General features: G+C 30.7%; 1 protein-coding gene across 1 annotated transcript; it reads right to left on the bottom strand.

Moving 5' to 3' along the window:
* Nucleotides 1-1,369: 1,369 nt before the first annotated feature.
* Nucleotides 1,370-15,421, bottom strand: LOC147072134 (protein scarlet-like). Its single transcript, XM_085947835.1, has 12 exons — nt 15,189-15,421; nt 11,843-11,999; nt 11,038-11,086; nt 9,450-9,633; nt 7,599-7,751; nt 6,999-7,237; nt 5,383-5,569; nt 4,180-4,211; nt 3,989-4,094; nt 2,908-3,138; nt 2,473-2,608; nt 1,370-2,384 (listed from the first exon to the last, which is right to left on the bottom strand). The coding sequence occupies exons 2-12, from the start codon at nt 11,997-11,999 to the stop codon at nt 1,996-1,998; spliced, it is 1,863 nt and encodes a 620-aa protein (XP_085803961.1). The 5' UTR covers nt 15,189-15,421; the 3' UTR covers nt 1,370-1,995.
* Between the last annotated feature and the right edge of the window lie 888 nt (nt 15,422-16,309).

Raw genomic sequence — 16,309 nt, 5'->3', positions numbered from 1 at the left:
TATTTTTATAATAATCAGTTTTGATAGCCACCTCCATAATTTTTATTCTGTTCTAGTTTTGTTACTACATAAAGAAATTGTCTGTAAAGTAAATAAAACCATATTAAATCCATAATATTTGTTTTATGCGATTATAACGATATATGTATTTTGCGAAAATATTATTATAGATACTTCATTAGCATTTCCTACGACTAGTAATTTGAAGTTGCATAATAGATATTATATTGAAGTTATATTTCATTTTATTTAATATAAAACGATAATGATAATAGTCTAGTCCTAGTATATCATACGCTCATTAAAGCCACGCCGAAAACATTTTCTCTGTAAAATACTTATATTTGTACATACATGAGGTTATTTGTTGTAAGCTAATATTTAAAAAATCTCAGTTAAGGTTTGTTTAAACGAAAGAGATTTTTTCAACACAGTTTTACTGCTTTTTTTTATTTAACGTGATGTAAAAATGCTGAAATAATTTTATGAATATATCTATCATTCTTTTAATATTAATGAATAAATAATATTTAATCAAATTATATTTTAAGATTTAATTAGTGTTATATTTAAATGTTATTTTTGCTCATAATATTAAAGACTTCTATACATTACTTATATTGAAAAAAAAACATCGATAATATATAATATGATTAATAACTAATTAGTCAGTAATAATTCCATGACTAATGGTAAAAATAGTGTAGCAGAGTTTTGATATATTTTTTAATATTAACCTATTACACATAGAACTATTATGATCAATGAGATATTAATTAACCTCTCACTTTAAAATCAATTTTAATGATTATAAAAAAGTGTCCTCTTAACTTACTGATTATAGAACCAAGATTTCCAAGATAGCTTATCACAAAAATGTATCTAAGACAGTTAAATAGTTACTTGGTTATTATTTTAATATTGAATGTGACGTGTGTAAATGTAACATATTTCTGTAATCAATAAGTATATTGGAAAATTGCTGTTATACAATAACGTCATGAATTGATAAATAATTATATACTTAAAGCCTGTGTATATGTGCCATTTGTGCGGGCTGGATATTAAAAAAATATATGTTATGGTATATATGATTTTAAAAAGTTATTTATTAAAATACAATTAGTTCAGATTTGTCTCAATAAATTAAATGATATTTTTCTGGTTCTCTAAATTGTGTACCTACTTTTTATATACCCATATCAAGGTATATATATTTTTGTAAATCAGATTCGTTCTAATTTATAGTACAAAGCATGAAAAAAGTTGGTACGTTTGCGTGAAGTCTCACGAAATTTTGATTGAATTTTGTACCGATTGATGTGGTAATAAAATAATTAATAAAAATAAAAAAACTTTCTACATATTTGGCTTGAGTATTTATTATCCCAAATAAAAATTTGTTATTAGTACGGTTATTTTTTATTTTAATATTAATTAGAATAATTGTCTGCCTTTTGGATTCTTTATTGTAGTCACTGTACATTTTGTAGTAGAGAAGCATAATTTGACCAATGATTTGTTTGACAAACTTTGATAAAAATGGACACATACCTACCATAAACAGCAAAAACTCATGCACTTTGTTTAAAAAATAATTTTTGCGTGTGTGAATTCATATGGAGTAATCATTGAAATAAAAGAAATAAACATATGTTTCTGGCTATATCATCTTATTTATTATGAATCAAAAAGTTTTATTAAAAAATATAAAATCATATTACAAACTCTCTTACTTGAAACAGTATGTATCTGGTGATAGGTTGAAAGTCCAAAACATCTGTCAATACATACAGCTTAAATCTTATTTAACAAATAAAGCTTTCTTTCAATCGTAGTGGAGTGCTATTACGTAAACTTTGCACTAATGTTGAATGAAATGTATAGCTTAACTTTTATTATATTTTAGATACGAGTATTAAAATCCAAATTGGTATTAGCACAACTGCTTCAAATAATAAATAATAATTAATATTTTGACTTGTCGAGATTTGGTCAGTAAACTGGCTGCTTTTTACTTCGTCTGATGAGAGCCAAAAACCCAAGAAGATGAAACCCAATAAACATAGCCAGCATACACCACAAGTCGCGTTGGTAGCTGTTGCGCTCGTAACCGAACGACTCCAATGCTTCGTCGCCATTTGCAATGCAAGGAAGACCAGCTCTCGTGTCGCATTCGATGGTATTGATCATCCCCCATTGCAGTGTCGAGATGGCTTCAGTGGAGTAGTAGAAGATGGAGATATACTTCATCCAGGATATACCCATAGGAAGACTTGAAAGACTGACGAAACTTCCGGAGAAAATGTAGCCTATCAACTCAATTGGGACCGATACTAACGATCCCGTGCTTATAGATTCAAACGTTGCGGAAAGCCAGGAACCTACAACAAAATATATACGGTTTTATAGTTTGGTTTAAAAATAGATCATTTGCTTTTTACATTGTATTCAAGTGCTATTTTAACTCACCATAAGCATTGGCTGTGTTGGCGCTAAATATGACGGGTATTATGAAAAGTATGTATCCAATAAGCCCCCCGCTTAATCCGGTTATCCAAAATATTAGTGATGTGTACAGTAGGGGCTCTATTACAGCTCGAGGTATCTGAAAGACAGGCCCATATTAATCACTTGTTAAAAGAATTAAAAATCAAACGAGGAATATTTTCAACTCATTAATATTTTTAATTCAAATAAATACAGTGACTGTGATTACCGCTATAAGTAAATCAGTATACAGTGGCGCTATAGGCGATTCGCGGTTGTATTGGGTTGCTTGCTGCAATGCTTGTTTCAATGCTAGCAAGCCACTTTCACCGTGCTTATGGCGCTACTGTATACTGGTATACCTACCTAGGTACATATTAGGTACGTTTATTAATATAAGTATGGTTAAATGCTTACCATAAGCATAATCTTTGACAGATAGTATGGTCCCGGAGAGTATAAGCCATTGGCAACTTCTCTGAGAAATATTGATATTTCTGAAGGAAAATGATAGAATACATTGTATATGAAGATAAATATCGTCTCTGTTACGATTAGATACATCAATCCTTGAATGTTTTGGATATCTCTTTGGTCAACAGTCTCCAGGATATTATAAAAAGGTAAAGCAACAATTAGCGATATTCCCTGAAAAAAAGTTTAATAAAAGCAAATTATTATTTTCCCTCTTAAACAGAGCATTATTATGCCTCCATAGTGTTTAAAATGTATTATATAATATAAATGTGCATACTTGTTAGCTTTACACCCAACGTATTAGGTTCTTGCACTACTGGATCTTGTACTCTTGTACATATTGAAAAAAAACAACATGAATTTTCTATTTATAGACCCATCACGGATCACCCGTGACCCACTTCTTAGTATTTATACAAAGATGGTTGCTCCATCAATTACACCAGCGTGTGAGCCAATTAAAAAAGTCTTTTTAAACATACATGGTTTGAAAAATTCAGGGCCGTAACCACTTTTACATATTATATTCCGTAATAACTAAGTTATCTGGTGAGTTTTTCAACTTCCACGAACAATGGCAAACCATCTTCTTAATTTAAATTAAATTAAAAATAATATTGACTTTATAATGTAACAGTCATGAATACTGACATCTTTATATAAATTAACATACTGAACATGATTGCTAAAATATGCAGAATACCCTACGGTTTATCGAGTATCGATCAACATTCTTGTTGGTACTGATTGATCTTTAAATTTCACAATTGTTTTTATTGGATTTCACCAGAGTTGGATTGGTAGGCCGATACCGGCCCAGTAAATACATAATATTATACTAAAAAAAATTAACATTGAACATGAAACTGAATGAACTGTATTGTCTAATATTAAATTCGTGAAGCTAGGGAATGTGCCCTCGCATTTCGCAGATGATATCTTCTTACTATTGAATAGTTCAATTTGTTTAAATGAAATTTCAATTCTGGTGAAATAAAAATTCACACAGTAATTGACTCACCATGTAAGAAAGAAATTCGACAAGCCACATTTTAGAATTTCTTCGCGTTGACATATAAGATCGCCATATAAGCCATTGAAATTGTGTGGCTGTATCCGGTTTTTCACTGAAAAAGAAAAAAAATAATTCGAAAAATATATATTTAGATGGTTGTTATATCCAACCAGTTATGAACAATGTGAAGAACTTACATTGAAAAGAAGTGTCGAAAGTTTTCGTCAGACTAAAAATAAACAAAAATAATTTGAATTAATAAATTTTTTATTATAAAATTGCAAATCATTCTAAATAATATGTGTTTGTACACTGAAACTAGGAGTGTACTATCTATCATATATGTTTAAATCATAAGAGAGGTATTATCAGCTGATATAAATAGAATTTTGAAATACATTATTTATACGTAATAAACGATGAAATATTAATCAAATTAATGTAGTGTTGCTGCTGTTATTTCATAATTTAAAGTTGAATTATACGTCTACTCTCCAAGATTTACGGTGCTTCCACAAAATAATGGGGTTGCAAAGCGTTAAAAAAATATTAAATACTAAAGAACTAGTCCCTACCCACGCCTTATTTGTTTCCATAGATGCAGTATAGAGCAGTCAGTAGGTATTATTTAAAACCATAATGCTAGGTACCTATTATTTAGATTTTAATAATAATTTGAATTAGTTCAATGTAGGTAATCTGAGTTAATTTGCATGAAACCGGCCAAAAACAGGTAAACTAATGTTACGAATGCATTGGTTCCAATTGTTGAAATTGTCCCCATAGTAAAAAATAAAATTGGTCTTCGAAATCGTGAGTCCCGCATCTGGTAAGAATTTCACATTGCTTTTTCAATATGTGCTTGATTAACACCAAGGACCCAATTGGTTGCTAAATGAATAATGACCATACATAATTTTAAAAAATGCGACGCTCAGCGTGACGCGAACCCGCACTCACTGAATTCGCACCAATGTTTTTACCAATTGACCCATGTGCGTCCTATCTAATTATAAAGAAACTAACCACTAGTTTTTACTTTTCTGAAGCGCTTCACAAATTGCGTTAATTACGTTAACCGCTGGGCGTCTTATTTTTATAAGTACATAATATCTGAGGTGTTTTCAAATTATCTATGTTCAACAAAAAATGTTACATTTTCAAATCATGTGAATTATTCGTTGAATAAAAAAAATAGTTTTAAAAAGTCTGTTAATATGTACTTAATACTTACTCCATTTTGTGGGGGAAAATATGATAACGCTTAAAGAGTGTACTTACGTTAATTTACTTTTCAGTTGTGAAACTTCATATAACATTCATTGTCTATATTGGTGTATTATATAATGATTATGAACTTTGAATATTATTTTTTTTAGATGCCTAAAAATACAACTTACGCAATTAGAATTGTTATTCGTAAATTTGTGCTTCTCAACACTGTTGGTTTGAGAAACCGCGTCAGTCTCTATTCTCTTGGTACGTTCAGTCCATGCGTTGCAAACAGTCTTGGCTCCTTCCTCGGAGGAAATGGCGGTCACCAGATATTCGGCTTCATTATAACCAATTGGACACCTGAATTGCACCCTATTGAAAGATAAATACAATTTATAATTAATAAAGAAAATATTTTCACTTTTCTATTCGACAACATTAGAATATTGCTGTTGAAATTTTAAGTTTATGTGGTAGATTTATCATTATAATTATCTAAACTTATCCAATTTACTTATAATTAAATATAAATTATTTTCGATTCGTGGTGGAATAAATAATAGGCACTATATTTATAGTATAAACCTGGGTATGTTATGTAATAGAGTTCCATAAAACACCTCAAATATAAATGAACTGGATACAAGTCGAAGAATAGACGATCATTTGTGATATCTATTCATTAGTGATACTCAAGACGTAGACTGCAGTACTTCTCAAACTGGGGAAGCGGCCCCCCATGGAGCCGTGGAGCTCCTGCCAGGGAGCCGCGAAATATTTCAGTATTTGAAAAAACAAAAATCATAACGTCAAAATCTCTCGGTCGAATATTTACACGATCACAATTCCGATATGGATAAGCATTGTAGAACTTAGTAATGAACTTCGCCTCTGTCTTCCCACTTTAGTGATGATTGATGAAACATGGATGTGTTTTGCTTCATATTTGGCTGATTAGTAAATGAATTGAATCTTTTTCTTCAGGAAAAGATATCAACATTTTAATTCTGAATATCAAACTTAAAGTTTTCTAAAAAAACTTTCTTCTTGGTCAAGGATGCAATGATATTTTTTCATGCTTGTTTGAGAGCGTCTTACCATCAATGAAATATCACTCTCGACTTCAATTAAACGTGTGATAGGTGCTTGATCACATTGTCGATTCACAATTTTTCAACATATATTTCCCAAACTTAAATGAATACCAAAAGTACAATTTCATAAGAATACCATTTGCTAAATCCTTAAAATATAAAACTCAAGAAGAATTGGTCGATATTAGTTCAGATAATTCCCTTGAAGTCAAATTTAAATAAAGAAGTTTGCAGAATTTTGGATAAGGTGACAGCAAGAATATCCGTCAATCGCAAAAGAAGCATTGTTAATCATAATTCCTTTTGCCACAACATACCTTTCAGAAATTCACATTTTATAACATTTTTTTACAATTGTAAGTTTATTAACTTAAAAAAATCTTTTTAATATTTTCAGATACATATTTATTAATTAATACAGTTGAAATTGTAAATTATCAAAAAAATGTCTCAAATTGCAAGCTTCGTATTTTTCCGCTAGGTGCTTCTGCTGTGAGATTATTTTGAATTAAGTAACGCATACTGGAATATAAAATGATTGTTGTCGTATATTTTGATTTCGCAAGTGTAAAAATGGAAAATCTTTGATTTCCCAGGAAACCGGGACACCAACCAGAAAGACACAATCATATTTTTATGGTCGGGTTTCGACTGTATTTTGTGGTTCGTGGATATATATTTGTAAAAATATAAACATGATATCTTACGTTCCGAAAAAACGTGCAGCATCTTGAACTGGTCCGTGAAACGCTACTCTTCCCCCAGCAAGTAAAACGACCGAATGGAAAAGATCGAAGATTCCAGAAGCAGGCTGGTGAATTGAGCAAACGATAGCTTTTCCACTCAGTGCTAAAGCTTGGAGACGTAAAATCACTGATGCTGCAGACCAGCTGTCCAATCCAGTCGTAGGTTCGTCACAAAATAGAAGAGGAGGGTCATTGATCAACTATAAAATAATATTATTATTATTATTATATTAATATCATCTATTTTATTTATAGCTTGTTCTAGGATACAGAATGCTTAAAAAAGCCCTTTTAAAACTAAAACATTTTATGTCATTATTTCAGTAAAATTAAAAGTATTTATCATTAATGCTTTCCATGATTTTCTATAAAAATAACTAGTTTTATTTTGTTCATATTTAGTAAGTAGCAAATGTAATATATATATAAGAAACATACTACATTATTTATATATGTTTTTTTAAATATATTTAGGATGAAAAGACTACTACTTTATGAGTCTTAAATACAATTATCGTTCTCTCATGCCATTTGATCTTACGTAAAATAAATGTGTTGTACCTGAACAGCTAACGAAACTCTTCGCCGTTCTCCCCCTGAAAGCACTCGTAAAAGACTATTACGACAGTTACTGATCCCAAGTTCTCGGAGAAGATCACTGATTCTCTTTTTTCTTATCACATCACATGTGTTGCTATCCATCTGCATGCGAGCCTGGTGGATAGAGTATTTTATTATTTATAACTTATAACTATCGTCATACACGCACACATTCGTTTTTACTAGTGTCATACAAAAAAAAGGCATAATGTACTATATATTATGATCTAAGATTTTTATTATTTATAATATAATATGTAAGTACATAATTATCTAATGATATGTATCAATTTAAGAAAAATAGACATACGTAACTAGAAACGGTATATTGTATTAGCGTGGTTATAATCTCGACTTATTGACATATGTTTAAAATTTAATCGAACCTGCAAATTTACATAAGTACTTATGCATAATATTATGTAATTTAGTAACTTGATCTTTTATTATCTATTTACGTATTGCATAACAAAATATCGAGTTGCATAGACCCTAATACTAATGAAATATTGAACCAATCTAACTTACTAAGGTTTCAACACACGTGTGTAAAAAATAATTAACTGGGAACGTGAAAAATGTCCAAAGCCATACGATATTTTATTCAAACGACAATTCTATCGATAAGAGCTATTAGAATAAATTAAAAGCACCTAAAATATTCCAAATATTCCAATCCCTAAAATGTTAATGATTTTGTATTTAACTACAATGTAAATTCTAATGGAATGGTACAAAACTTAAATACATTAGAATTTAAATTCAAATTCCATCAAGTACCATCGGTCATTAGTATTAACATCAAATGTATATTATATACTTCCTTACCTACCTATTATCCACAAAAGAGAATTCTGTATTTTGGAATATGCTCAAAAATACCTATCATTTGAATGCTAAGATAAATGTGCTAAACTGATAATCTGTAAATTTACAAGAAAGCAATTTAAAATGATAGTAGGTATTATTGATTTCGTCATATATATTACTTCTACCTAAAAAACAGTTGTATCTTCATCACAGAATAACTCTTGCTGACGCACTTTTAGGGCGCTGAATATAACAATAAAATAGGCAACGTCTGTTATAACGCTCTGGGTTACCAACATCGAAAGATTATACGAAAGTATACATAACTATGCCCACTACGTATTACCTATAATATAGTAATAATTATAACCTTAGAAACATACCTACTATCATACAACCGAAGCGCTTCTCACGTTAATGTCGGAAGTCTCCAGTTGTATGACTACTAGTTGTAATTGGGGAGGACACACGTGACTTAATTGGTATAGCACATTGGCCGTAATCCTGTGTACGTGGGTTCGAGTCCCGCCTGGTGTCATATTTGTTTCAAAATGTTTCAAGGTATGTTTCTGATGTATTTTAAAACTATGTATGTTCAATAAAAAATGAAAAATATAGTTTATAAAGTACCTACTAAACATGCTGCTGGTTTGAAAACTATATTATATACTTATTTAAATAGAATTTATGTTAATTAAAATACTAAATAATAAACTTCACAATAATAAATTGAATTCGTAAATAGAAGTTCCAACAAGTTTGGAGATACAACATATCGAAACACATTTTTATTGGAACAATGCTATCATGTCTGTTCCGTTGAATTAAAAATATTGACAAAATTATTTTTGAAATAAAAGTTTCTCATATTGTGTCAACGAAAATAGAAGAATGTAAAAACCATGATAGGCCCTTGTTGTACTTAATTTATTGAGTATTTATTATCAGTTAGGTTTTCGTTACTGATTGGTAACTTTACTATTATAGTAGTATAAAACTTACCATAAATGACATGTGTTCCTGGACGGTCAATGTATCAAATGTCAGGTCTTGTTGAGGAACAAATCCTGAAATTCCTGTCATGAAGCGTTGTGATACTTGTTTGTCATTGAGGGTCAGGGATCCTGTCGTATCGCCCTGAACGCGCATGCTGATGGCCGTCAACAGGGTAGTTTTCCCGGCACCGCTGAATTTTGTCAAAAGTAATTGTTATTAATACAATTCATTTTAAATCCGATGATGCGAACATATTCAAAAAAACTGTAATTACCATTTTGCAAATAAGTTAGATAGAGGCGTCTGTTTTGAAAACCCGATAAGTCTACAATTCAATATACATGGTAAATGACGGTAGGTACGTTAGTATCAGTTTTTCATTTTAAAACTAGAACAATATACTTACTGATTTTTATTTTCTAATAAATCATTTATTGCAATATACATATAAAAGCAACAGTAAAATTGTCTATAAGAAAGAAAAGGACAATGAAAAAATATACAAAAGAAAGAGAGCGAGTAAAATGTATGCCATTAAATCAGTAAATTTCACACAACAACTTAGAAATTAACATTTATTATAAAGTGGGTAGTCCAAAAGGCCATATTTGTCGTTTGCCTAGGCCTAGGGAAAGGAGATAATAGTTTAAAATCTAGATTTTAAACTATTATCTCCTTTCCCTTTGAACAAAATTAAACATGTCGGCATATATTTGTAACATTTTAATTAATCGATTTCTGTAAATCATTAAGTTTTTTTTCACATGCTTTTGGCAGATTTTGAAACTAATAGAATATAGATCTCTATAGAATACAGACACATAGGTATGAATTTTATTGTTAACATAATTTAACCAATCGTAGACAACAATGTCAAAACATATACCTATTATGAAAAGTGCATTTTATTATTAGCTACGAATCTTGGTTTGTTCTACAATATTATAATCGTCAAGTAAACAAACTACGTAGATGCACGAGCTAGAACATATTATTTAGGTACAATGAATGTTTATTTTTTATTAAATATTTATTTCATACGTGAAAAATATTTCAAAAGTCCAGCAAATGGATTGTAGATACAACTTTAAAAAAAATAGCACAATGATTTCATATGAAAATTAATGAACCGTATTGTTGAGTATAGTATCCTCCACAAAACTTTGCAATTGTACACAGTGACAATATTTGTGTGTAATACGCACTGCGTATTAGTGTATCTAATAGAGGCTAATTTCATCAAATAATTTAAAAAAAATCTATTCCAAATTGCAAGGTTACGTGGAGGGTGGTCTACCTATTGTGTGGATAGGAGAGCAATAAAATAATGTAATCAATAAAACACAAGAATACGCCAGAAACTATTGCGTATGATCAAAATAATTGAACAGTTTAAAATGTCAAGATCATATTTGAAATCTACACACGATTTTCAAAGAGAAAAATGGATTTCGGATTTGTCGGCCCTTACCGGTATTTTTCCGGGTAGGCAACCTACAAGACCAATATGCCATGCCTCTACTACAGACAGAACACTAGGTATAATTAAGTAGTTATTTTATTTTGTAGGTTTATTAAAGCATGAATTATTTACCTGGGTCCCATAATTGCCATCAAAGAACCGGATTTAACTTCGCCGCTAACTGAAAAATAATCGTCCATTAAATTTACATTTTTTTTTAAATTTATTATTTAGGGAATATGTGTCGCGTTTTCATAATTCCTACGTACACGTAGAAAGAAAATAAAGAACATTTTGAAACAATTTTTGACTGTCGCTGATATATTTTCTATCATATTATAATATGTAGTCAGACTTTCCTAATGAGATCAAATAGCGTGGATTTGTTTTCAATAACAGACCATGCAAAGATATTTTTTATCAAATCCTTTCCTTTGTAAAGATATAGAATCACAAATTAAATATCTATTTTTCGTAGAATCAAATTATATCAAACTCGGCAAGGAGCTGACCTCAATAATAAATTCTGCATATCCGATTTTCACTTAGTCAGTTATCATTAATGCAAACGCCAGATAATAGCTGACTCGATTATTTCAATAAAAAAATATTATTTTGATTGTATAAATTGCGAATAATAATTCATCGGAGTTGTCACTCGGATATATCGCAGTTTCTATATTACTTCGCATAACATCTCATTTTACCGAGATTCGGACCTCGGAACATTATCATAAGTATTGTAACTTAACTACTGTAACATGCTATTGTACCAACTGTTTACGCTGCCAATAAAATTGGCTCCTGCATCCATATTCATCATCATCCTCAACACCATGACCTACGGCACTTCGACGACTCCCCCAGTGGTAATTCACATCGAACCCCATCCACACCTTTATAAAAAATACTTTTAATTATTTGTGGGCTAACTAACCATTATTAATTATTTGAACCTCTTGATATTTCGGCCGTTTCCAGAAAGACGGTGAGATATTTTTTGTCCTTCTAACACAAAGGTTTTTCCACGAGAGAGTGAATCCTTGACTTCGACTTTCGCCGTTATTAATTTTGTGAAGTTCTTTGGTCGCCATCTGCAATGGAAATATCAATTCGGGATGACATGGTTAATTTATAACATAATCAGAGACATCTCTAGGTAACGGCGAGCTTTGAGGACAATACCACCCCATTTCCATGTTCAATCATAAATAATACGCAAAATCATTACAAATACTGTATTTCATCATTTTTTCCGCCAATTTTAAATAATTTTAACGATAGTCGATTTTCTCCTGTTATGTTTAATTAGCTGGGTAACATTAAATTTAGTGAAAAGGAATTCACTTGGGGCGCACTTAAAATGTATCCAGTTTTCTAATAAAAATAAAAAGTCTTCTACATTTTTTCAAGAGAGTCGTTAGCACCTCCTTCCATTTCTCCTCAACAATTAGTTTTTACACCAAAAAGAAAAACCGTTCAGAATACCGTGTCTGGAAACTTGTACGTATGCAGATCGCCGTATTACACTTCCCCGTAAAATGCTGTATCGGACATATATGGCCGTATATTAAAGACAGTCCAACCTCTTTGGGTCGTATAGTACCTACTGACATAAAATTCATGTCTAAATAAATACGATTCTTGTCGGTTTACACTTTACAGGAAGCCAGCAGCAAACAAATTTTGAAAATAGCCGATATATTGGATTATTTGTTAGATCAGGTTAGGTTAGGTTAGGTTAGGTTACGTTAGGTTTTCATTCTTGGATTCATGAATTTTGCCAAAATCAGCTATGAAAATTGAATTTATGTTCATATTGAATCTAATAAAGTTGGAGACCGTATAGTATACGGTCATATCTTTCCGATAAAAAGCTCACGGCGAACTGTGCCACGGTGAAACGTTTTACGTACAATTTACATGTAACTTCAGAATGCAGGTCGACAACTCTTCTTTAGATTTTCTTACAAAAAATACACTCTGCTACTCGGGAAAAAGTTCATTTCCTGTTTGCTTTCTCTACTTCCGATGCCGGATGTTTTCTCAGGTTCGGCAAAAATAAATTACGATTTTCAATATTTTTTGAAGTTCACTCAATTGTAGCGTATCATTAGCTGACCGGGACCGCGGTTTGAACACTCCTGCTCTAATCTGTAACTCTTAAAACTATTATTGAAACATACCGAATGAAATTTCATTATCATAATAAAGCAAATAACAATGATATTTAAATAATACAGTATCATTTTATTTGTAAAGTTCAACGTACAAAACCATAGAGCTTAAAATCATACATTTTAAATAGGTACGAGTATAAGATACTTTCATGATATATTTATTATGTTTTATCTTTTGAATTAAAAACAAAACATTACCAGTATTTGTTTAAAATAAATACATAATAAATAATATATCAAAAAAGACACCGTGAATAAATTATTATGTATTACTAGCTGAAGAACCCGGCTTCGCACAGGGTCGCTTCGTGGTTATATTTATCTTAGATATTTAAAAAATAATAAGAGGTAATTATTTTTTTAATACTAAAATATCTGTGTAATACAATATGGCAATATGAAAATAATTCTAATAGTAGTAGAAGGTCAAACAAAAGAACACTAAATCAAAATCGAATCCAAAATATGCAAAGTTATTAATGTTATTAATATGCAGTAAAAAACCAAAATTGGATGGAACAAACAAACAACAAACTTTGTATTTTATATAATACTAATTTAGAAACCTTTGCAGGTGTGCGCACAACTTCTGACAAAAGTTTCATCGCAATCGGATGAATGGTATAAGAACGCATACGAATAGAAGAAGATGATAATTTTCTAATTCAGAAATCTTCGTGGACATGCGCACGACAACTCACCAAAGTTTCATTGTAAACGGATGAACGGTATAGGAACGCATACGAATAGAAGAAGATGGTTGTACTAATTCAGAAACCTTTGCGGGTGTGCGCACAACAACTTGTCAAAATTTCATCGCAATCAGATGAATGGTATAAGAACGCATACGAATAGAAGAAGATGGAATATATGAAAAAGAAGAAGACATGGTTGTATCAATTCAGAAACCTTTGCGAGCGTGAGCATAATACTTAATCAAAATTTCATTGCATTCGGATGAATGGTATAGGAACGCATACGAATAGAAGAAGAAGAAGACGGTTGTACTAATTCAGAAACCTTCGCGGGCGTGCGCACAAGAACTGGTCAAAATGTCATCGCAATCGGATGCATAGTATAAGAACGCATACGAATAGAAGAAGAAGGTGGTTGTACTAATTCAGAAACCTTCGCGGGTGTTGGCACAATTACTGATGAAAGTTTTATTGCAATCGGATGAATGGAATAGGAACGCATACGAATAGAAGAATATAGAATAGAAGAAGAAGAAGAAGATGGTTGTACTAATTCAGAAACCTTTGCGGGTGTTACCACAACAACTGACGAAGGTTTCATTGCAATCGGATGAATGGTATAGGGACCATACGAATAAAAGAAGATAGAATGAAGAAGAAGAAGAAGATGGTTGTACTAATTCAGAAACTGTTACGGGTGTTACCACAACAACTGATGAAAGTTTCATCGCAATCGGATGAATGGTATAGGAACCATACGAATAAAAGAAAATAGAATGAAGAAGAAGAAGAAGCTGATGATTTTTATAATTCAGAAACCTTCATGGGTGTGCATACAACCTCTTACCAAAATTTCATCGCAATCGGATGAATGTTATAGGAACGCATAAAGGACAGACAGACAGACAGACATACAGACAGACAGACATTCATTTTTATATATTAGTATAGCCTATACTCTTTGCGCAAGTGCAAGCAATAAGTTGAGAAAGTTTTATCGCAATCGGAAGAACGGTGTGGCAGCGCATTAAATACGAACAAACAAACAAACAAACAAACAAGCAAACAAACAAATATTAATTTTTATATATTAGATAATTATTATAACTTACAATGCAATATCTTTTGAAGACCACCAGAAGAGTTATCCAAATAACATGTGTTCATAATACAAGATATATATTATTTATAATATAATAATCAAATCGATATTACAAGTGGCATGCTGGTTTTCAAAATTAAATTTTGGTTCTAACAAAAATATATATCGACTTAAAACAAACTAACTAAAATTTCCATTATAATTATGTTCAATACAATGTGTTGTGCCGTGACCAACTTTTAAGTATGCACTATAAAATAATATTATCATTTTAATAAAAGAAAAATACAATATTAAAATAAATACCTTTCATCCAAGAAGAATTCTTATGTCAGTCCTTAAAAAGCGTGCCGTTATATATTCACAATAGGTTAGAAAATGTATCAAATACCTAAACTAATTTTAATCACAGTTGACATTATTTCCCCATAGTAAATATTTAAAGGAATACGTTAATCAAACACCTCATGTCGTGTTTTGAAACATTTTTAAAGAATTAGATGAGTTGGTAGTTTCACATTGAATCCGGTTTCCGTACTGAAGTTTACCATACTTACTGACATTTGATATTAGCGCTGGTGGGGAAAAGCAGACCTGCATTTAGGATTTGATCAAATAACGCCCATTTTTTTTCTTGAATTGAAACTACATTGATAAACATTTAACATCCTAGTGCAACCATCATGATAACATAACACATATTATATTATAACTACAAGAAACGGAGATCATGATAATACTGCTAAAAATAATTACAAGACAAAAAGAACTTTTTATATACAACGTTTTTAAATTTTCTGTTGAATCATATAAACTTGACTTGACAAGCTTAAACGATCAAAAAAAATTGTACTTGATAGAAATACTGAATAATGAAACGTCATTCCATATTGATTTCCATAGTAACGCACGTATATATTATTTAATAATTTAGTACCCCCTAACAACCAATAATGAAATCGAAATAACTTTTCATACAAAACACAATTAACTAAAAATGAATTCAATTCTACTTAAAGATGGCTTAAAGTATTAAAAAATGCACTGGCATCGTGTTCTGATATATTCTAAAAGTTTAAAATGTCTAGCTAGTCGGGAAGTTAGTTAAAAATCGATTGCAAGATTTGTGCCGGACAAACAACCACCGGAAAAATAAGAATACGACCTAAGAAAAACGTTGTAATAACTAATAGTCAAAGACAGTGTATAACGTTTTTCATTTAATAATTAGTCAAATTGGTCTACGGTATTGCGATCATACTAAATCTCGATACGATATGAATAAAAAAGATATTAAGTTATACGTACACAACATTAAAAAAAATCAATATTTTTAATTAAATAAAAAATACATTAAAACCATGATTTTCATGGTCTTTGTAAAAAAATCAATTAAATACGATGTACTTACTTACTTATAAGAATCG

The sequence above is a fragment of the Rhyacophila brunnea genome, unplaced genomic scaffold, assembly GCF_057557595.1.
Source record: "Rhyacophila brunnea isolate RB1 unplaced genomic scaffold, BYU_Rbru_1.0 scaffold_2, whole genome shotgun sequence".
Classification (NCBI taxonomy): Eukaryota; Metazoa; Arthropoda; class Insecta; order Trichoptera; family Rhyacophilidae; genus Rhyacophila; species Rhyacophila brunnea.
The sequence above is the reverse complement of the archived record's forward strand: the minus strand, read 5'-3'. Positions and strand labels throughout refer to the sequence as shown.

Coding starts and splice junctions, on each gene's coding strand:
- LOC147072134 (XM_085947835.1), bottom strand. CDS start 11,999: ATGGCGACCAAAGAACTTCACAAAATTAATAACGGCGAAAGTCGAAGT. Junction 11,087..11,842: donor GGTTCAAATAATTAATAATG/GTTAGTTAGCCC, acceptor ATTATTTTTCAG/TTAGCGGCGAAGTTAAATCC. Junction 3,139..3,988: donor TCGAATTTCTTTCTTACATG/GTGAGTCAATTA, acceptor ACTTTTTTTCAG/GGAATATCGCTAATTGTTGC.